The sequence below is a fragment of the Vipera berus genome (genome assembly GCF_964194415.1).
Source record: "Vipera berus genome assembly, chromosome: Z".
In the NCBI taxonomy this organism is placed as follows: domain Eukaryota; kingdom Metazoa; phylum Chordata; class Lepidosauria; order Squamata; family Viperidae; genus Vipera; species Vipera berus.
This window is the reverse complement of record NC_138205.1, coordinates 95,228,633-95,252,049: the sequence shown is the minus strand read 5'-3', so window position 1 is coordinate 95,252,049 and position 23,417 is coordinate 95,228,633. Positions and strand designations below refer to the sequence as shown.

At 39.7% G+C, this 23,417-nt stretch overlaps 1 protein-coding gene across 1 annotated transcript in view; it reads left to right on the top strand.

The window, feature by feature from the left end:
• Positions 1–228: 228 nt before the first annotated feature.
• Positions 229–23,417, top strand: part of ABCB5 (ATP binding cassette subfamily B member 5) — a gene marked incomplete at both ends in the record, with an annotated part of 80,678 nt that continues 57,489 nt past the window's right edge. The window contains 7 exons of the mRNA XM_081346257.1: positions 229–262; positions 13,873–13,977; positions 15,237–15,321; positions 15,404–15,461; positions 16,211–16,358; positions 18,323–18,389; positions 18,752–18,943. Of these exons, the coding sequence (XP_081202383.1) occupies positions 229–262; positions 13,873–13,977; positions 15,237–15,321; positions 15,404–15,461; positions 16,211–16,358; positions 18,323–18,389; positions 18,752–18,943 (689 nt within the window). The remainder of the gene's footprint in view (positions 263–13,872; positions 13,978–15,236; positions 15,322–15,403; positions 15,462–16,210; positions 16,359–18,322; positions 18,390–18,751; positions 18,944–23,417) is intronic.

The following is a 23,417-nucleotide window of genomic DNA, read 5'->3' as shown; positions in this document are numbered from 1 at the left end:
TGTAAGTTAATGATAATTTAAAGCTGACTTTTGGGCCAGCCACTCTCTCTCAACCCAACTCACCTCACAGAGTATTGTTAAAGGAAAATAGGAGGCAGGAGCACTGTCTGTGCTGCTTAGACATGTAGAAAATAAAGATGGCATAACAACGACAAAACTAACATTCCTATGAATTGTGATACTTAAAGATCCATAGATGATTTTGGGGAAAATTATGCAACATTGACAATGAAGATGAATGAAGAGCAGGCATTATTGTCAGGTAATTTCAATGGCTGGTTGAGAATGAAAACCAGCAAGTTGCAGAATGAACGAGAATGATGACTGGTGATTACCTACTTAGAAAAAGACTAAGTATTTCAAATATGTGGTTTAATAATACACTATTCATGTTACCACATGACAAAAGAATGAACCTAAAAGACAAATTAATTTGGTGATTGATAATGAAAAACAGAGAAAATTAGTGGATAATTATTAGAACTAGTCTTTGGTTTATGGTGGCAATTGGGACTATTGCCAAGCAATGCTTTGTAAAGCACAACATTATACAACCACTTAATTTATCAACAACAATCCCCAGCAATTCCAGTTGGTCTTGTAATCTCAGGACGTGTAGGCTGTCAAATGAGAACTGGCAGAAGTCACAGTGTCTATAGGTGCTATGGGTGATGAAGGAGACTGTGAGGAATCCCTGGGAGACTCACGGAAGATTAAATGTGAATTGGGGAGGGGAGGGAGGAGGAGGGTCTGGTTAAATGCAAGTGCAGGAAGGGCATGGGGTGGAGGACATGGCATCACATGAGTGCAGAAAAGCCAGGTGATTTACCAAAGCAACTTGCAGTCTGTCCTGCTCTGCTCTACATTGACTTTGCCTGACTTTGCTTGGGGGAAGCCAACAAGAAAGATCATAAATGGTGAACAAGTGACTGAAGTGCAAGTGTCCAGATCATGATCACAGGGTTAACAGGAATGGTACAACTTCATGAATTGTCTGTATCTCAAATTCTCAGCATCACAGTAGCTTTCAATAGATGCTGAATGAATGGACATAAGCCAGGGACTACCTATGAAGGATCTGAACAGGGAATAGGTTATTACTAGATAGTATGAAGAAGTTTTTGTCCAGACATTCTGAAAAGAGATTTCAGATGTGAAGCAACATTTTATAGGCCATTCTGAGTGATGATAATAATCACTGTAGTCATGATGAATGACTATGATGAATTCAGGCTGATCTAGATATAGTATTCCAAATCATTGCCAAATCACTGTATTATAATGATAATTTCTACAATTGTGAGAACAGGCTTTTAAATTTATAATAATTATCTTGATGTATTTTTGTGATATGCCTAAGCAACACAATCTTATATTATCAGCACAATATGATATTCAACTCAGTGGGATTTAAATCTGAGTAAAATTATTAAAATTGCCATCAATCACCTAAATCAAGTTTAAATCAAAATATTTAACTATTATAATAATAGTGAATTATTGCTATAATCTTGATGGGTTAAATGTGTTCAGATCACTATATCAACAAAATTGCTTAGACTAGCTATAGTATATTATGTCTTCTCTTTTTCTCCTTTTATGGTATAAAGTAGACTTTACTGACCTAACAAAAAGTTGCAGAGCATGTCTTGCTCTGAAATATGAACTGCCATGACCTGAGAGTTACAGACTGTAGTCTGTGTATTGTATACATCTCCTCAAAGTCAATTAAGATGTATTTCCTTGTTTCAAAGCTTCAGGGGTGCAAAGCTTCAGGGGGGTGGACAAAGCAGACCCGACCCTCACTGTTTGTAACCAGTCCCTAAGAAAGTCTTGAATCCAATCACAGATAGAGGGGGAGAATTTCAAGTCAGTCAGCTTCTCAATGAGAATGCTCGGCAAAATGGTGTTGAAAGCCGAGCTATAATCAACAAAAAGCATCCTAACATAACTTCCAGGTTTCTCAAGATGACTTGCTACAGAGTGTAAAGCAGTAGCTATGGCATCGTCTGTCGACCTGTTCCCCCAATATGTTTTTACTCTAAAGTAAAGTAAATGATTTTTTCATTTTTTTAAATCCACTTTTTTATATTTCTGATGAAAGAAATCTAATACTGCTATTCAAAAGTCAGTGTTTTACAGAAATGACAAGGTGTACCTGGTGGAACTCTCTGTTCTAAATCATTCAGATGTGAGAACATTAATTGTTCAGTAAAAAAACAATCTGTCGTACCAACAGACATTTGCTACTTAGACAAAACATAGACGCCAGTCTTAACAGTGGTAGCTGGAAAAAACCAACTTCATTCTGACAGCCATAGGCTAACTATAAAGTACAGGACTAGGTCTGCACATTCAGCTCTGCCTTCCAGGGGAGAGGAATTACCCTAGGGCTCAGTAGGAATAATACTCAATGCCACTTGGCTGAGGATTATTTCATGCTCTTTGCTTCTGCAGCCATAAGAGATTTTAGTGCCAAGCAAAGTGAGGGGGGAAAGAAATAATAAAAGGTATGAAAATGCTTTTATAAAATGCTATGTATGCAGATATGCATGGTGTAATGGAAAACATGTTAAATTATGGAGTGGTTTGCTGTGGACGGTTGATTGTGAAGTGTGATTAGGCAGATGTTTGACAAAATTCTGATGGAAAGGAAGCAAAAGTTGACAATAAGCAACATTTGAGAAATATTCAGATATGGCCTTAATAATCCATGAATATTTAAAAGGTAGCATTTGTCACTGGTTGTACTTATTTCAGCTTTTGAAAACTGACAATGAGATTCAACAGTATTTGATAAGGGATAGATTCCCTGACACTGATCAAATCCAGAAACCACTTCACTAGTCCTAAATACAGTTAATAGAAAATAAGCCAGAATGAAAATAGTTGGATTTATCCACATAAAATTATATATAGCCTTTATAGCCCAGAGAGAATGTTCTGTATGATCCGGAAAAAATCAAACTTTCACTTTCTTCGGGAAAAAACCCCGGAGGCAGGTAAATTATTACTGAGATTATAAACTAAACTACATTTTTCCAAAAGTCTGTTTCTTAATGATCAGCTGCACCTATGCATTCAGGTTTGTTTTAAAGGACGAGTAAAAGCTTTCGGGTGGATGATAATGCAGGCCGGAGGGCACGAAGAGAGAAGATAACTTCTCTCGCTGAAATTAGGAAAGCTTGTTAAATGGAAGGTCTCCTTTTGAAGTCAAGCAGCTTGTTGTCCCTTACAGAAATCCGATCCGGGAGAAGAGGCTTTGATCTCTGGGCGTGTCTCCCGAAAAGGTTCGAGCGAAACCTAACCTTGCTAGACAAAAGGCAGGTGCCTAAACACATCCCATCACCCAGGCGAGGGCATTTGCCAGCTTTCCTTCGACGCCGAAGGAGGATTCGCGCTCGGCTTTAATACTTGGAACTTACGGCTGAACTCCCCGCCTGCGTTTCCCCAGAAGGTCGTAGGTGAGGAGATGCAGAATTGAAATCTGAGGCCGGGGAGGTGGTGGGTAAGGATAGAATGCAGGCTTGATAAGCGAGTGCAAATTGCAGAAGAGGATCCTGCCACGTGAGTGGTAGTGCAAAAAAAAAAAAGAAAAGAAAAGAAAAGAAAGAAAGAAATTCGACTAAGATATGGCACTTTCAGCAATTTTTTGGGGGTGGGGTGGGGTGGGCTGGTAAAAGACTATTTTAGTATCCTACTCTCCCTCATACTGGTCCTCTTTGATTACTTTTGAGCCACCGAAGAGCGAAACTCTTTATTTATAAGCCACAAAACGGTTTGTGGATCATGCACTCCCTGTGTGTGTGTGTGTGTGTGTGTGTGTGTGTGTGTGTGTGTTTTGAGTATTGCTGTTTTCCCCAATCTCAGGCTCTCCAAATGTGTTTTAATAATTATCCCACAGTCCTCAGTCTATACTTGCTATATTTATAGATTAAATAAATATGAATTTAAATAGCTTCACAATGAGTCTGTCTTCTGAGTGCCTACTCATTCTATGAAGAGGCATGAATGTATTTAAAATTTTTAAAAAGAGTATATACATCCCTTTTCCTTTTCTGAATTTGAAACAGGAAATTCTATCTATCTATCTATCTATCTATCTATCTATCTATCTATCTATCTATCTATCTATCTATCTATCTATCTATCTATCTATCTATCTATCTAATCATCTATGCCTTTAAGTCAGCCTTGATTCTTGTCTGACTGCCTGAACAAGTACCTGCAGTTTTTTAAGCAATCAGAAATGGTTTGCATTACATGGTTCATGGGTCTGAGAGAGACAGTGACCTAAGGTCACCCAGCTGGCTTTGTGCTGAAGGTAGGACTACAATTTATGGTCACCTTGTTTCTAATCTGATGCCTTAACTGTCATATAACAAACTGGCTCTCCCACTCAACTAAGCACCTCAAATTATGAATTTGTCAGCATTACTTTGTTTGCAAATTTAATAATTGCTATGGACTACAATGACAATTCTTTGAATAAGAGATGAATTTGGTTATAGATTGAAAATGAGGTTATGGTCTCTGTGAGCTATCCTATTTTTAAAACATCTTACACATTTTATACATGTTTAAATATATTAGTCATAAATGGGACTTATATGTTTAAACAATAATTGTTGAAACAGACCTAGATTTTGGACCACAAAGAAAGAAAGAAAGAAAGTAAAGAATATAGAAATGTAAGTCCTTTGGTATCTTACTCTTTCCATGTCATGTCTTTACACACACAGTACAGTCTAATTCATAATTGGTTCTATGTCTTGAAGTGGTTTGCTTTATTTGGGTGAAGTTTATTGTAGGATTCAAGCCATTATGTTTGTGGTCTGAATGCCTGGAAATTGCATGGTTTATCTAAATCCTGAGTAATCACTGTTTCCAGTTAGCACATTTTAGATTTCAGTCCATGCTAACTGTAAATGATAATTAATCTTTGTTTGGTCAACATGCTTAGTATTAAGAATCCCATGGACCAATATTAAAGAGCTACATAGGTTGGGAAATAGGATATCTGTCTGTCTGTCTGTCTATCTATATCTGTCTGTCTGTCTATATATTGCTAGATAGCTAAATAGCTATAGAGATAGCTAGATAATGAGTGAGAAAGAAGAGAGAGAGAGACAGGCAGGCAGGCAGACAGACAGACAGACAGATGGATATAGCAAATTATCCTAGTATTTTCACCATATGAGATTTAAGGTGCTGGTACTTACCTTTAAAGCCCTACATGGCTTAGGCCCGGGATACTTGCAGGACCATCTGCTACCGGGAATGAATTCCCATCGCCCAGTACGCTCACACAGAGAAGGCCTCCTCAGGGTACCGTCAGCTAGACAATGTCGGCTGGCAAACCCCAGGGAAAGGGCCTTCTCTGTGGGAGTGCCAGTCCTATGGAATCAGCTCCCCCCTGAGCTTCGGATGGCCCAAGATCTCCGGTCCTTTCGCCGCGGCCTCAAAACACTCCTTTTCCACCTGGCTGACCTGGACTGACAGGCATTTTAATTATGTTTACAATTTTTAATTTATTTTTAATTTTAATTTATTGCACAGATGACTTTAATTTTAATTTTATCTTAATTTCTGTTATATGTTATTGTTGTTAGCCACCCTGAGTCCTTCGGGAGATAGGGCGGGATATAAGTCCCATTAATAAAATAAATAAATAAATAAATATTATGAAAACCTCGGCTGATCATTTAACAAACCATAGTTTAGGAGAAAATATGTCTTATCTAATGCATCACTAATCACTCTATATTGGTACATAAATATGTAAATTATACTTCATGTATTTGTGAACATGTGTCAGTAAATATATTGGTCTTTCATAGACCTCAATTCTCAGTTTTTTTGCCACTATTGAAAAAGAGCCATCCCCCAAGAAGTTACATTTTATATGAGATGCTTTAGCGATCCCTTCTTGACATATGACATTCAGAAGTTTGGGCTATAACTCTCATTTATCTGGATCAGAGACTTTATCCAACAGATATTGATTGCAGCTTGTGGTTGAAAGCATGAGTATGATGCCACTTGGCTAGCTTAAGTGGTAATAATGTTGGTGAAGAAAAACATAGAAAAAGAAAGTTGGAAGCAAGAGGGAGAATAACCCTTAAAAGCTGCTGTATCCCAGCTTCCAGCAGGTCCAGCCAATAAGATAAATGGTGGGAAAATGATATTGTATTCATATCCTGCTCTTAAGATTTCCTGTGGCAACTGATTTGCTATTGTGTAAAAGAGGATACTGCAATAAACAGGCCTTTGGAATGAACTAGCACAGTCTTATAAAGTTGTATGACATTACTCTGATTTTTCTTATGTATTTATTAACATTTATGTGTATGGAACATTGATACTTTTGTTTAATATATTATCTTTCATTATTGTTATAGAATTTGTTGTGCAGAGGTCTCCTTGTGCTACCAAAGAGTTGCACAGACAAGGAAGGGCACTGAGAGCAGTAAAAGTCACACACAGAAATACACTGAGTTCTAAAAGCAAAAAGTATTTTACTTTGAGGTGGTGTAAAAACAAAAATGCACAGTCAAAAAATAAACAGTCCAAGGTCATAAACAATAGCAACAGTCCAAACTACAAAGTCTTCTTACCGGTCCAGAGGTCAATACACAGTTCAGCTTACAACAGTAGTAAACCAACAGCAGAGCAAAAACAGTAATAGTAGAGATCAGTGAATTCAGAGAGAGAAAGAAGCTACGTTCCTAGCTTCCTCTTATGGCCATGAGAACACTTACACACCCATTGGCCAATTAACTTCTTAAAGCCATAGCATTATGGTTAATATATTTTCAACCCAACATTGTAGGCTAGCACCATATGCCTAACATTCTCCCCTTTGGGTAGAATAATATATAACTCTTACAATCTTATGCACATTCTTTCACAATTAGCATTGTGTTTCACAGCACTTTGTACCTTCGTAAAATGGTCTGCAATATTTACATCAGATGGACAATACTCTAACTGTATTAATTTATCTTTGACACATTGTCTGACATTTAAATAACGAAGATCAGTATGTTTAGATCTTGTTCTTACTGCAGCATTATTAGCCATCTTTATTGCAGCTTGATTGTCCTCATACACAATGAATGGATCATTTACATTTAAACCCATATCTAACAATAATTGTTTGTACACTAGCAGTTCTGTACATAACACTGATAGACATGAAAATTCAGCCTCCATTGTAGATAAGCTTATGTGTTTTTGTCTAATAGACTTCCATCCAATCAAAGAATCACCCAACATTACAGCCAACCCTGAGGTAGATTTACGACTGTTTGAATCAGAGGCAAAACTCGCATCTGCATATGCAGTAAGGATTAACTCACGATTTGGCTCTAGATATAACGAGTAGTGAATAGTCTGCTTCAGATACCTTAATACTCGTTTAGCTGATTGCCAGTGTCTAACAGTTGGATTATTGTTGTACCTAGCTAATTGGTTTACACAGTAAGAAATATCAGGTCTAGTCCAATTACTCAGATACATAAGACTTCCTATCAAAGATTGGTACATAGTCTTATCAAATACAGGACTCTCCACATTAGTGTCCTTAAAATCCATAGCCATCGGAGTTTTTGCTGGTTTACACATTTCCATGTTGTATCTCTTTAATAACTGAGATATTTTACTGGCTTGTGACACCTTAAAACCCCTATTTGTTTTCACAATATCTAACCCCAAATAGTGGCTAATTTCTCCAAGATTTCTAATTGTGAATTTATTTTGCAATCTTGAAATGATAGTTTGTGCTTCTAACTCAGTTTTTGTTATTATTGCAATATCATCTGTGAATAATAAAATAAAAGATAATGCTCCGTTGTGTTCTCTTCTAAACAAACAAGGATCAACATTACTGGCTACAAAACCTAATGCACTCAACTCATTAACTATACATTTGTTCCACTCATAGCCTGATTGTTTCAATCCATAGAGGCTTTTCTTTAATTCCCAACAATCATGGTCTCTATCACTGGTCAATCCTGGTGGTATTCTTAAATAAATAGTATGTTGCAATGGAGCATGTAGATATGCAGTTTCAACATCTACATGATTAACCATATATTGGTTTTTAGCCGCCCATACTAAAGCTGCTCTTAAAGTAGTTGCCCTTAGACTGGGTGCAAACACTTCGTCATAATCCTCAGTAGTTTGGGCAAAACCTTGTGCAACCAAACGTGCCTTATGGGTTATAGTTCCATCTACTCCCTTCTTTATTTTATATATCCATTTACAACCTATAGCTTGCTCACCAGGTGGCAGTTTTGCTTTCTGATAAACCTTAAGATTCTGCAAAGACTTCAACTCCCTGTTCATTGCAGCTTTCCATGATGCCTGTTCCTTTTCAGGATACATCCTGATCTCATCATAGTTAGATGGCTCTACACTAACTTGACATACTATACTAGCTTCATAGCGATCAGGTGGATGTCTGATACGCATTGAACGCCAAGGAATTACAGGGCTTTGAATTTCAGACTCCTTTCCTTCCTCTGATTCATCTATTATCTCCCCTATCTCCTCTTCATCTTTTATATTTACAGGAGATGAATTATCATTACTAGTTACGTTATCAGAGGAGTCCTCAAACACTAGAGGATCAGTATTAACAGTTTCTTGCTCTAACCTATCCCAACCAACGTGCTCAAGGAATTTTGCACTAGCACTGTTATATACATTAGTTGTGCCTCGTTCCCAGAAACGATAGGATCTGTGATTAGCTTCGTAACCTACGAAGTATAATTGCCTAGCCCTATGTTGGCCTTTACTCCTGAGTTGTGCAGGAATGTGGACCCAAGCTGGGGTGCCAAACGTGTGCAGGTAATCAAGGTTTGGTCTTCTACCATGCCATATAGTATATGGTATTTTACCAGTAGAAGTATTAACAACTATATTCAGAACATGGTTTGCACATTTTGCTGCCTCCCCCCACAGTCTATCTGTTAAGCCTGAATCTCTTAACATAGTTCTCATCATGGCTTGTAACGTTTGCCCACGTCTCTCAACAAAAGCATTATGTTGAGGCCTATAAGGGGCTGAATGTTTATGCTCAATGCCAGCTGATTGTAGCATATCAACAAAGCGCTTGTTTGTAAATTCAGTACCATTATCAGTAATTATGCACTGTACCTTTCTCTTTGTTTTTCTCTCCACAAACCTCAGCCAGTTTGCAAATTGTTGGAAAGTGTCTGCCTTTGACTTAAGCAGATAACAAAAACCATATCTAGAGTAGTGGTCCAATATACTTAAAATATAACATGACCCTCCTAAACTTGGTTTCATGGGTCCAATTAAATCAGCAAACACAACTTCCAAAGGAACAGTTGTTTTGAAGCTGTTTAACCTGTTTGCCGGACTTGCCTTACTCTTTTCCTGATTACAGGCATTGCACTTCAAATACTTACTACATGGCTTCAGTTTAACTCCTTCTACTAATTCCACTGTTTTACGTAGTGAGTTAAAGTTTACATGCCCTAACCGCCTATGCAATAAATGTATACATTCATCATGTGGCTTCTTGTTCTCACATATCGAGTTAGCTTTAACTGTACTAACCTGGTTACTTGTGAGAACGAATAAACCATTTTTCAAATTTGCAGTTACACAGGTTCCATTCCTCTCAATAGTGCATTGCTCCCCTCTGAATGTTACCACAAACCCAACTTTAACCAATTCCCTTACAGATAACAGGTTGAATCTTAGTTTAGGTATATATAACATAGGTAACTGTTCATCAATGCATGGACAATAGGAATTACCTTCACCAGAGGCCTTCATCCCCCAACCGTTTGCTAGTGAAACATATTGGTTGCTGTTTTTCATATTAACAAACCTCTTTTTCACTTTAGTAATGCATTGTGAAGCCCCACTATCAACAACCCACAATTCATTATTTCTGGATGTTGATTCACCAGAAATAGCCAAACCAATGCCCTTCTTAGCCTTCCCACTGCTATTCACATTCTGTTTTTTACCCTTTCTACAGAATTTGGCTATATGCCCTCTAGCCCCACAAGAATAACATTTCTTGACGTTGTAAGCAGTGGTGAATTGCTGCTTCTCTCGTGGCTGTGTCTCTCTCAGCTGGTCTCTGTCACGCCTCCTTCTGGACTCTTCCAGCAGTCTCCCAGTAATGTTAGTCAATGTCAGTTCCTCTCTGGTCAGGACTTCCAAAGAAGAAACATATCCATCATAACTCTCATCCAAAGATGACAGAATAATGTAGACCTGATGCAACTCTGAAAAAATCAGCTCCTTTTCATGAAGCTCTTGAAAAGTTGCCTTCATGTAATTTAAATGGGTCAGCATATCTCCATTCTTCTGCAGACGAGCCCTAAACAGCTTACGTGTAAGGTGTATATGTGCACCCACACTGTCTCGAACATAAAGCCTTCGCAAAATATCCCAACACCTAGCAGCAGACTCCTCACCACGAATATGGACAAGCTGCTGGTCATTCAGTGTTAGTCCAATAATGCAAAGAGCTTTCTCATTGTTTTGTTTAAAGTCGTCTAACTTCTTTGCATCCTCTTCGTCATCTGGATCCCAAGCAGTAGTATCTGGTGGGTTATTTACAACAGCCCATAGTCCTTCCTTGCGCAAAAGCAAGCAGCATTTTGTGGACCAGGAAACATAGTTTGTCCCATCCAACCGGGTTATCCAGGAGATGCCTGACAACAGTTCCTGTGCCATTTTACACCAAATACAAACTCAGCTAGGAATACTGTGTGTACTAACTCTCAGTACAGGCCTGGGCCCATAACCAGTGTTATGGAATGTATTGTGCAGAGGTCTCCTTGTGCTACCAAAGAGTTGCACAGACAAGGAAGGGCACTGAGAGCAGTAAAAGTCACACACAGAAATACACTGAGTTCTAAAAGCAAAAAGTATTTTACTTTGAGGTGGTGTAAAAACAAAAATGCACAGTCAAAAAATAAACAGTCCAAGGTCATAAACAATAGCAACAGTCCAAACTACAAAGTCTTCTTACCGGTCCAGAGGTCAATACACAGTTCAGCTTACAACAGTAGTAAACCAACAGCAGAGCAAAAACAGTAATAGTAGAGATCAGTGAATTCAGAGAGAGAAAGAAGCTACGTTCCTAGCTTCCTCTTATGGCCATGAGAACACTTACACACCCATTGGCCAATTAACTTCTTAAAGCCATAGCATTATGGTTAATATATTTTCAACCCAACATTGTAGGCTAGCACCATATGCCTAACAATTATGTTAACTGAGAAATTGTATTCAGTAACTTCAAGTAGTAGAAAATTCTCAGTAAAATAAACTTGGACAAGAAAAAAGACATGGCAAGGAGAGGAGACAGCTCATAAAATTAGTATCAGCTATCAACCAAAATGAATTGTCATTCTGTCTGCTACTCATCATGTTTCAAGGTTCTGTTGACTTAATAGGAAAGCAGGCTTTGGCTAACAAGGATTGAATTCGGGACGAGGAGTCTGATATGTCAGAAGGATTTGGCCTCAATTGTAATCTGTCTGGTATAATATTTATATTGGTGGTTGGGGAGGATGGTTCTGCTGGAATTCTATTTTCCAATTCTGAGGAAAAGAATATATATCTTTCAAACTAAGATATGTATGCATATGTATTATGTCTTGTCATTTGAAAAAGGTGTTTGAAAAGCTAGTGTCTTAAAAGAAGTTTTATTCTCATTTGCCCAAAGGAAACAGCAAAAGCTAGGCTGCAGATAGGCAAAAGATTCTCTCAGGACCCAAAATAACCTCTGAGCTAGAACAGTTCTGGATGAGACCATGTGCCATAGGCTGCCTGGCCATCTGCCATTTAGATTTCAGTTGCACTTTGGCATTAAATGTTGAACAGGAAATGGACAGGAAGAGAAGACTAACCTGGAAAGTAGATGGGGAAGTTTAGTAGAATCTCCAAAAATGATGTTTTCCAGTGTGAACTTGGCCTATTTCTTGAATATTTTTTTTAAAAAATAAGTGAGCAATCAGCTAATTATTTTATTTATTTATTTATTTTATTATATTTATATACCTCCCTTTCCCGAAGGACTCAGGGCGGTTTACAGGGTGATTAAAACGGAAAATACAAAAGTTAAAAACAATTAAAAAGTTATATCAATCCCTGAACAAATAAAAACCCCAGTTAAAATTAAAATTAAAATTCTCAGCCTGGGCCAGAGAGCTCGAAGAGCCAGGTCTTCAGGTCCCGGCGGAATGAACGGAGGTCGGGGGCAGTCCTAAGCTCCACTGGCAGCTGGTTCCAAAGGGCAGGCGCACCCACTGAGAAGGCCCTCCCCCTGGGTGTTATCCGCCGGCAATCTTATAGATTATAGAGCTTTTGGGGAATTATAGAGCTTTTGGGGAAGCAAATTCCTTAGCAAGACATTAGTTTTCAATAAGGCATGTCTTCCTTCCATAGAAACATAATGTGAGTAAGAAGAGCAATTAGTAGGAAAACTTTCTGCTATTACTTGCAGAAACCATATGATTGGTTAAGGATTGGATATTGGATATTGGAAAAATATTCACAGAAATGTCTGAAGAATGTTGAGGGTGCTTTCTTCTTTTCACAACAAATTATCTAAATAAGTTTATTTGCAAGCTAATTAAACACATGTTTAAATGTTTCTCAAACCTGATATTCTGAAGTCACTGTTGCTTATAAGTGTTGTTATAACATTGTTGTTCTTGTGGCATGAACTTTGAGCTGAGGTTCAGTATGCCCTTCTGTTATTCTAATGGTGGTGGGTAAATTCAGGGGTCCCCATCCCCCAGTCCATCGACCAATACCGGGCCATGGCATGCCATCAACTATTCCACACAAACAAGCAAAGCCATCTGCAAGATGCAGGCAGCACACAAAACCATGCACCCTCTGATCTGTGGAAAAACCTCTCTCCACGGAGGTTGGGGATCTCTGGGTTAATCCTGTTATGTCCTAAAGGTCATGTCCTGTTTCCCTGGGGCTATGACTGATGGCTATGTCCTGTGTTGGATTTTTTGGGTGAGGGGTTGTTGGCTCTAGGATCTTTGTCTTTCTAATCCCATCAGCTCCAAGCTCCCTTGCTCCAGTCTTTCTAAAAGGATTATAAAATCTACATTTCTACTGACCTGGTTTCTGTTTGAGGCAGAGACTTGGGGGTGGGGTGGGGATTTCTGCCTTGTAAGATCTTCTCCATTGTTCTTTTGGGGAAATATAATATATTGCCTTTTTAATATTCCGCAAAATATTTCTTTCTCAGGGGTGTGTGTGTGCTGTTTTCCTACATGGGGAAAGGTTTATGGTTTATTTTGTATTATTTTAATGGAGATTTACATTTCTGGATGTTTACACTACTATTAAACTCTTTCTACTCTCAACCTGGCAAGAAATTAGCCTATCAATTTCCAGAAGTTACAGTACAGTCAAAAGGAGCACCAAAGAGAATAGGGTTTGTAGGCTTGGGAATCTTAGGTTGCCACTTCCTGCTAAACAGATGAGGTAATATCTTTTCAAAGTTTAAGTAAAATAATCAGATGATGCTTTGTTGAGATAAAAAAATATGGAGTATATAGGATTTGAGCTTCCTTGACTCAAGATGAAGGTGACATAAACAGAGATAGGATGAATTTCTGGAAACCTTGAGATTATGCTGAATAACGTATACATTTTAGTCACTATTTTATGACAGGGAAAGCAGACAAGAAGTAATTAAATTAAGTTGATTTCAAAACCTTTTAGAATTTGGATCATGAGAGGATATTTTTGACTAAAAATCAACATTAAGAAAAATATATTAATAAAAGTGTTTGATATGAATTTTAAAATGACCATATCATTTCTGAAATACAATTTCTTTTGATGTAGATTTAAAAAAAAACCTGATTGGTTCTTCAACTGAAATTGGGCCAGAGAACAAATCAATGAAGGATCATTCTGGAAGTTACGCAGTGAATGATGTTTCTATACCTGGTAATTCTGATATTTCTAATAATTTATTTACATTTATATATCCTTTCTAGGCTATCTATAGTAAATATATCATTACATTATAACTGATAATTATTCAAGCAAACTACTGTGTCTTTTTGGTGTTATAAATTTCGCAAATTACAATGATCTTTCACCCTAAGAAACTTTTGATAAAGGGTAATCTCAGTGGTGGGATTCAAATATATGAACAACTGGTTCTCTATGGATGCCACTTCCAGAAGTCTGTTCTGAGCCTGGGTAACAAAAAATTAGCTACCGGTTCTGCAGAAGTGGTGTGAACCAGCTGAATCCCACCCCTGGGTAATAATAATTTATTATTATTATTATTATTATTATTATTATTATTATTATTATTATTATTATTATTATTAATAATAATAATAATAATAATAATAATAATAATAATAATAATAATAATAATAATAATAATAATAATAAAGTTGGAAGGGACCTTGGAGGTCATCTAGTCCAACCCCCTGCTCAGGCAGGAAACCTTATACCATTTCAGGCAAATGGCTGTCCAGTCTCTTCTTAAAAACCTCCAGTGTTGGAGCATTCACCACCTCTGGAGGCAATCTCAGATCTCATATTGCTCCATTAACATATTAATGTCTTGTGTTTTATATTATGTCTTTGGCCTACAGTTCACACTTTGGGAAATAGAAACATTCAAACATTGCTGAAATAATTTGAGTTAAAGAATTTTATTTAACTTTGGTATGCATTCATATACAGTAATTGTTAAATGAAAACATAGTCTTCTGTCTTTTTGCCTTGTATGTGAGCAATTTTAATTTTTTAATGTTTTAATTTTTATTGGGTTTTAGTTTTAAATTTCAAGGACTTCATTTAATTAATTGTCTTAATCTGATTTTAATTTTTGTATGTTTGTTTTAATCCTCCCTGTACACCGCCCTGAGTCCTCCGGGAATAGGGAGGTATATGAATTTAATAAAATAAATAAATAAATAAATAAAATAAATTTCCTATTCCATATAAATATCTTTTAAAATTTCATGTGAACATTTTATAACGATGAAAGATATATTTAATAGAAAAAAGGTAATTAATTTTGTTCTGCTAATTATTGCTTTATAACAATAAATTTTTACTCCATGTTTAATTTCTAAATGGCATTTACAGGATGGCTTCTTAAGCGTGTCAATTCTAGACCTATTACGGTTTATTTTTGTATAGGTAGATAGTAGGATGTTAAATGTAATCTGCTTTCCCATTAGGAATTCAAAGCAATGTCTGTGACAATCCTGCTTTCCAGCTAGATGAAACTACAACACAAAAGGGTCATTTAAAAAAAAAGAAAATGTAAGTGTAATTTAAGCACTTGCACATTTAATTTGTTAGAAATTGTTTCCGTTGACTTATTCTCCTGTTCAAATCTTTTTAGAAAGAACAATGAAACCTCTAAGAAGAAAGAGAAGCAAATGGTTGGATTTTTTGAACTGGTTAGTTTGTAATCATATTGATATGAGTTCTCTTTTTTTATTTATTTTTGAAATAGGGGAGCGGATCAGTTTAGAATATACATTTTTCACTGGGATGAGGCAAATAGTTAATTCATTATATAATGCTTTGTAAATTTTTGACTGAAATATGTTTTTCTAGCCTGCTTAAAATTTCAGGTTGAGGCTGACACTTCAAAACAAAGTAATTAAGCTATGATTTTCCCCTCTAAAAATACATATGGAAGCTTAGAAGCAGTCAAGTAAATAAAAATGATACTGAATGAAGATATTTTCCTCTGTAACTTGTCTATTCCCCCTTTTTAATCTAAAGAATATTTTACAATGAAATGGGGTGGGGAAAGAAATATGTGGAATATAAAAATTAGGCATCTTCAGAACCAAATTGCCTATTAATGCAATGACAGTTGGCAAATGTTTGATATTGAGCATATACATTAAGTCTTCCAATAAAAATAATGTGTAAATGCTTCTGTCTTACTATCATACAAACCTGTTACAAATTATTTAATTACTGGTTGACCAATCTGGAAACAAGTTGGCCAGGACTAGAATCCAGCTGATCTTAGAGGTAAAAGATAAACAAGCTTCTTTTTTGTAATATGGTTTCCAAAATACAATATGCAGTAGGACTTAGCCAGATAATTGTCATCTGTAACATAAATCTTGTCTGTAAAGCTATATGGAACCTTCCATCACCATTTCATTTAAATTTTTCTGCATCCATTTAGTTTAGCTTTGCAGATGCTCTAGATATCATTTTAATGATTGTGGGATCAATCGCAGCTGTTGTAACAGGATCTGGACAGCCAATTATCATCGTCATCTTTGGCCAGATGACAAACAGCTTTGTGGAAACTAGTTTTAATGTATCTACAGGTAAGAGCTGTGTATCACACTAAGCGATAATATATTGAATTATGATATAGCACCCAACCAGCCAATTGTGGCTTATTAAATGCTTAATGCAGCATGTGAATCCATTGACTGAGAGAACTAATCTGGAGAAGTAAGACTGAACACTAATGAACGATTGTTTAAATGTAGCAAGAAAGTCTTTGCCCCATATATGTGAGAAATTAATCTTTGATTAATTATGTACCCTAATATCATTTTTCACTCTTAGGGATCACATAGATAGATTTTTCTCCATGATAATCTATTCCTAATCTCTTCTTTCAAGTCCCCCAATGGTGCACCCATTGCCACTATAACTGAATTATCCACTTTGGTGCTTTATTTATTTATTTTCTAAACTTTATTAGAAAATAAAAAGCCTTTGGGCAACTCAGTGATGGATAGTCTTATTTAGCTGATCACAGAAAATCCTGGAAGAGTTGGACCAAGTTGGGATAAGGAATTATTAAATTTGAAAGCTGTGAGCCAGATTGGAAAGAGCATCCTAAAGGAAAGCAGCGGCAATCCCTTTTGTGTTTTTGCCAAAACAAAGAAAAAAATCCTGATATAGATATAGATCTGTGAATCTGGAAGCTTTCTTATTGTGTATAATAGTAAATTTGCAATCTGGTATTACCTGAAAAACTAGATTTGGGGATCTAGAAAGTAGTAATAATTTATCTTTATTAAATAAAGTTTATTTTCTTTGGACTTTATAGGACTTTAGACTATATCTCTGTGGAGATTTTCAGTCATCCAGGTTATAGTTTCTCTCAAAGGTGCACTTTTTTCTCCCTTCAAAATGCAACTGGACTTTTTTTCCCTTGAGGAAGAAGAAAATGTTTTGTTTGTCATCCCAGAAGCTTCATCAGTTCTGATGGCAGGGAGTGGGGAGGATGGAAGGATAGGTTCCGACAGGATGGGGGGGGAATGGAAGAATTGTATTTCTTTGTAGTCAACTGGTCATTAGCACTTTGAAAGAGGGGTAAAAGAATCTATCTATGTTAGAATTAAACAACCCTCCTTCCACAGAGGGGGAGGAATAAGACACCACCTATCTCCAGTTTACAGTGCAGCCCTTGTAGCAATTCCAAGAAGATTCCACAAGCCATTGCACTCTGATTCAGGTATTCCTGAAGATGCAGATAATAATAATAATAATAATAATAATAATAATAATAATAATAATAATAATAATAATAATAATAATAATAATAATAATAATAATAATAATAATAATAATAATAATTTTATTTGTATACCGCCCTTCTCCCGAAGGACTCAGGGCGGTGAACAGGGCAAACATATAAAAGTACAAAGATACAAAAGTTAAAAAAGAATTAAACACAATGCCCAAGCTAAAACAATAAATAAATATATTAAAAACAACAATAAAATCCCAACCCATCCCCCATCAGGCCAGACCGGCTTGTTCGAACAAATAAGTCTTCAGATTGCGTCTGAAGGAGCGAAGGTCGGGCGCCATCCGGAGCTCAACCGGCAACCGATTCCATAAATCCGGGGCGCCCACAGAGAAGGACCTTCCCCTGGGGGCCACCAGATGACATTCTCGGACCGGTGGCACCCTGAGGAGGCCCTCAGGAGGATAAAACCCCAAGCGACCTCAACAGGTCTCAGAGAGTGCAAACAACCAGATGACTGCAAAGAAATACAATCCTTCCATTTCCCTCCCCCCATCATATACAAACCTATCCTTCCATTCCCCCCCACCATGAACAACATCAGAACTGATGGAGCTTCTTGGATGAGCAACAAAACATTTTCTTCTTCCTCCTTCTCAAGGAAAAACAGTCCAGTTGCTTTCTGAAGAAGAAAAAAAGCACCTTTGAGACTTTTAGAGTATGTAAAAAGAAATTGGACTGCATTGCTGTTTAACATCTATAAATTATCTTCTGATACTCCTGTTGTTGTAATCTCCCTTATAGGAAGTGCAGAAGTCAATAACTCAGCCTGCCCTCAGGCTGCCTCAGATCTAGAAAATCAAATGGCCTCGTATGTACCTTTACATCTTTGCTCTTCTTCTTATTTGTAACTGGCAAACTGTAACACATTTGATTTTATGGTTAACTTATCTGATATTGAATTACTTTGAATTTACTATTTTATTATAAATATAGCAATTTAATATTGTTCTTTACTGCATGATAAAATATTTGATTTTATATTCATTATCAGTGATTGACTGTATTGATTGTTTGCATGACTATTATCAACTTTCTAATTTCTTTCTCCTCTTTTTTGTCCACAAGAATGTACTTCATCTTTTTAAACTAGAAATTATATTTGGGCTTTGGGGGCTGAAAATGTAGAAATAAATTATTAACAAATGTATTGACTCCTCATGTCTTCCACAGTCATGCATACTACTTCGTTGGAACTGGCTTTGTGGTACTACTCTGCAGTTTTGTTGAAATCTGGACCTTTGTGACTATCTCTGCAAGACAAACAGCAAGAATACGTAACAAATTCTTTTTTACTGTTCTTCACCAAGAAATGGCCTGGTTTGATACCACACCAATTGGAACCTTGAATACGAGACTGACAGAGTAAGGAGGATTTTTTTAAAATATGAAATTTGGGGAAGACAATCACTGCAATGGACCAAAAGAAGACCAATTTCCATGGTTCATTTAGTTGGGACCAAATGTGTATTTCTATTTCATCAATTAACCACATTCACTAATTATATTTACTTTTTGTTTTTAAATGTTTTCCAGCCTTAGAACAGAATTTTCCGAAGGCGGCTTATAATAGAACTTGTAACTCTGAAATTACAATTTAAAAGTATTTACATGAATTAAAAATAGATAATGTAATATTAAAATACATATTAGACCTAGGATTACCAGATACCTGAACAGGCAAAGTAGTACATGGATACTTGGAAAGAACAAATGGGGAAAAAAGAGGACGCACTATTTAATATTTGTATTTATATTCATTGAAGGGGAAGGAATTACAAGGGAATAAGCAGGCAGATAATGGGGAAAATACATTGAGAGGAATGTGCTAGTTCTGGATGTTTGCCCAACCCTTTTCAGGCTCCTAGTTCAATCCAGGTAGAGGACAAAAGCCTTTAGTGGGTAACTGATTAAGATTTTATCAATTTCAGACAGCAGTACAAGCCAGCTGATGGGTACTAATCAAGTAATTAAGATGGCATGCTTCAAAGAAGAGGCTGAGGGGATTTTTATTAAGATTTTTATATAAAATTTTAAGGAGACCCGGGAGGGGGGAGGCTCTAGGGATCCGGAACGAACTTGGGGGAGTTCGACCTGGACAGCAGTCCAGACCATCGGATGGTCATGGGGGAAGTAGGGGTTTGGGGGCAGACTCAGCTCCGAGTGCTGAGGGTCTCCCTATCCTGACAGTGATTGGGAGGGGCAGAGAGTGTGGGAGCAGAGGGCTCTATTGCTATCGGGGAATGGGCCACCGCTGTCTTCAAGTGGTTGCCTGTTCCCACCCTCATTGCTCTTCTCACCTCCCCGGGGGCATTGGATTACAGGACCCTGGGCTCAGGTTGGTTTATTTCAATGCCAGGTCCGTGGTGAACAAAGCTCCCCTCATACATGATCTTATTGAGGAGGAGAATGTGGACCTGGCCTGCATCACGGAGACCTGGTTGGGCCAAGAGGGGGGTGTCCCCCTCTCGGAACTATGCCCACTGGGCTTCCAGGTGCTTCACCAGCCACGGGCCCAGGGCAGGGGTGGTGGGGTAGCGGTTATTATTAGGGAGAGTCTTTGTCTGCAAATCCACTGTCCCTCAGATAGGCGGGTGTGAGTCTCTCCATTTGAAGTGGGGTCCTGGAGTTCAGTTGGGCCTATGGATTAGGTACCTGTCTCCCAGCTGCGTGTCATCGGCCCTGCCCAAGCTCCTCAACGTCTTGCCTGGGTTGGCGATTGAGTTCCCCAGGCTTATAGTTCTGGGGGATTTCAATCTGCCCTCTGCGGGTGAGGCATCTGAGTTGGCCCAGGAGTTCATGGCCTCTATGACAGCCATGGAGCTGACTCAAATAATTCAAGACCCGACCCATAATGGAGGGCACACACTCAACCTGGTTTTTATCTCTGGGCAGTGGATTAATGATCTGGGTAGGGGGGATTTAACTATCCAACCCCTGTCATGGTCCGATCATTTTCTTCTACAGCTAGACTTTCAGTACGCCAGCCCCTGCCGCTGGGAGGCGGAACTGACCAGGTGGTTCTGCCCCAGGCACCTGATGGACCCTGAGAGGTTCCAGACGGAGCTTGGGACATTTCCTGCTTCCCTTGCCCATGACTCTGCCGAGGCATTAGTGGTAGCCTGGGATAGGGCTGCTGCTGGGGCCTTGGATCGAGTTGTGCCTTTGCGGCCTCTGACCCAGTGCAGATTCTGGGTGGCCCCCTGGTTTACCGAGGGACTCCGAGAGATGAAGTGCCGGAAAAGACGCCTAGAGAGCTATTGGAGGTCCAACAGATCTGAATCTGACTGAACACGGCTAAGAACCGTACTATATTCCTCGCGGAAATGACAGCTGTCAAAGGCCGCTCCACATGGCCACACTGACAGCTGTCATAAGGCCTCCGATCCCAACATGCACGTGCACCCCGCCGTTGACACTGACAGCTGTCAAAGGCTGCGCGTGCGTAGCTACAGCCGCGAGCTGTCAAAAGCCACGCAGGCGCAGAATCACCAGCCGACTGACAGCCGCTAGCTGTCAGATCGCCGGCAAAGGTTACATGGATTCCCAGCTGAAGCGCCAGCCAGCTGATGGGTTTCCTCGGCTCAGAGATGCATGCGCTATCACTAGGGAAATGTCAAAAGCTGCCAGCTGATCATTGGGTATGACCCCTTGGGGGTAAAACACCCATCCCTGATTTGTTGACAAGTTTGACCGTTGCCTATATAAAGGCTCGTTGTACTGTCCACGTTGTCCGGGCTGAGCTAAATAAACCGTTTGAACTGAAGCCACCGTCTCTCTCATCACTGCTCGAGATTTTGCACCTGGCGACGAAGGTGGGATCCCCGTACAATTGAGCTGAAGTCACGGCCAAGAAGGAACTCCGTCCCAGCCGCCCGATACCACTGAAGTCACTGGCTAAGTCACTGGCTGAGGGCAGGACAACCTTCTACGCGCCACAGTACCGCTAATCCAACATGGCAAATCTCGGCCATATTAGAGAGTTCGATGTCCACCACCCTGAAGGCTGGGAGTCACATTGGGGCCAGGTCAAGGGGTACCTCGTCGTGAATAAAATCACCGAGGACCGCCACAAGGCCGCTGCGCTCCTATGCCTCAGCGGGCCGGCCGTGTATGATATCGCCGTGGGACTCTGCAGCCCGGACCCGGTCGCCACAGTGCCCTACGCTGAGCTGACGGATCGCCTCAGCAAACATTTCATGCCCAGGCTATCAGAGCTGTACTGGCGACTCCACTTCGCCCGCCGACGCCAGCAACCGGGTGAACCTTCCACCGCGTTCATCGCCGGGGTCCGGCACGCCACCCAAAAATGCCATTTCCCGGACCTGGAGGACCGCATCAGGGACCAGGTCATCGCCGGCCTCCAGAACGAACGCCTCCAGAGGAAACTGGTGGCAAGGCCCACAATGGACCTCGCAGAGCTTACGCTCGAGATCATGGCCTATGAGGACAGCCACCGCGAAGAACCCCCGGCATTCAGTGACAACCCCAGCGCCTCGGTCCATCAAGCCTGGGAAGCAGACCATGGACCCCCGGAGTCCAGCTCAGGAGTAGACGCGATCATCTCCCGATTCAATCAGATGGCCACCGGATGTGAAGGAAACCGCGGACAAAATAAACCAGTGGGTCCCAGCACAAAAAAAACCCTGCAGGCAACAAGGCCAGGTGCACAAGCTGCGGCGGGGGCCACGCAAGAGCCACCTGCCGATTCAGGAATGCGAAGTGCCATGGTTGTGGGAAGACCGGCCACATCCACTCCGCATGCCGCAGTCAAAACCGGGAGACCCTCCACGAGCTTGACGAGATCCCCTCAGGTAGGACCAAGTCTCCCCGCCATCCCCAAGGGTCTGTAGGGTCCGTACTTTCCCAAACCAAACCCACTGCCACGCACCTCATACGTGCTAAGGTCAAGGCCTGGGTCAAAATTCAGGGGGTCCCTTGCGAGATGGAGGTCGACTCAGGGTCTTCTGTCTCCATCCTATCATGGGACACACTCCAAAAAATAGCATCTAGAAGCAAACGCCGCATTCCTTTGCAACCATCCAAAGTCCTGCTAGCAGATTTCCAGGGCGCTCCCATAGCACTAAAAGGACAGGCTAATCTAAAAATTGAATTCAAGAAATTCAAAGGGAACCTGTTAGCCCAGATAACCAAGCACCCCCAGACCAGCCTCATTGGCCTGGACTGGTTTGAAGCATTAGACATCCGCCTAGAGGGGACAAACCGCATCCAACCCCAGTCATTAGAGGGCGTCTGCAAAACCTTTGCAGATGTTTTCGACGGAACCTTAGGCAGATATACCGGTCCGCCCGTCGACCTTAAACTCAAACCAGAGGTCGGGCCAATCAGAATTAAGGCCATAAGGGTCCCCTTCGCTTTAAAGCAAAAAATTGATAGAGAATTAGATCATCTAGTCGCCCTGGGAGTCCTAGAACCCACAGACAGCGGAATGTGGGAGACCCCCATAGTGACGCCTGTCAAACCAAACGGGGACGTGAGGATCTGCGCGGATTATAAGGCCACCCTCAACCGCGCATTGAACCCCCATGCTTATCCCGTCCCCGCTGTCAGGGATGTCCTGTCAGAAATTGGTTCAGGCTCCATTTTCACAAAATTAGACCTAGCGCACGCATTCCTGCAGCTCCCTGTCAGCAGAGAGACAGCAGACGCCCAAACTATAGTCACCCATCGAGGGGCGTTCAGAGTAAACTGCCTCTAATTTGGAATCTCTGTGGGCCCCGGTATCTTCCAGGAGGTCATGGAATGAACATTAAAAGGAATTCCCGGAGTATGCCCATACTTTGATGACGTGCTCATCGCAGGAGATTCCGAAAGTATG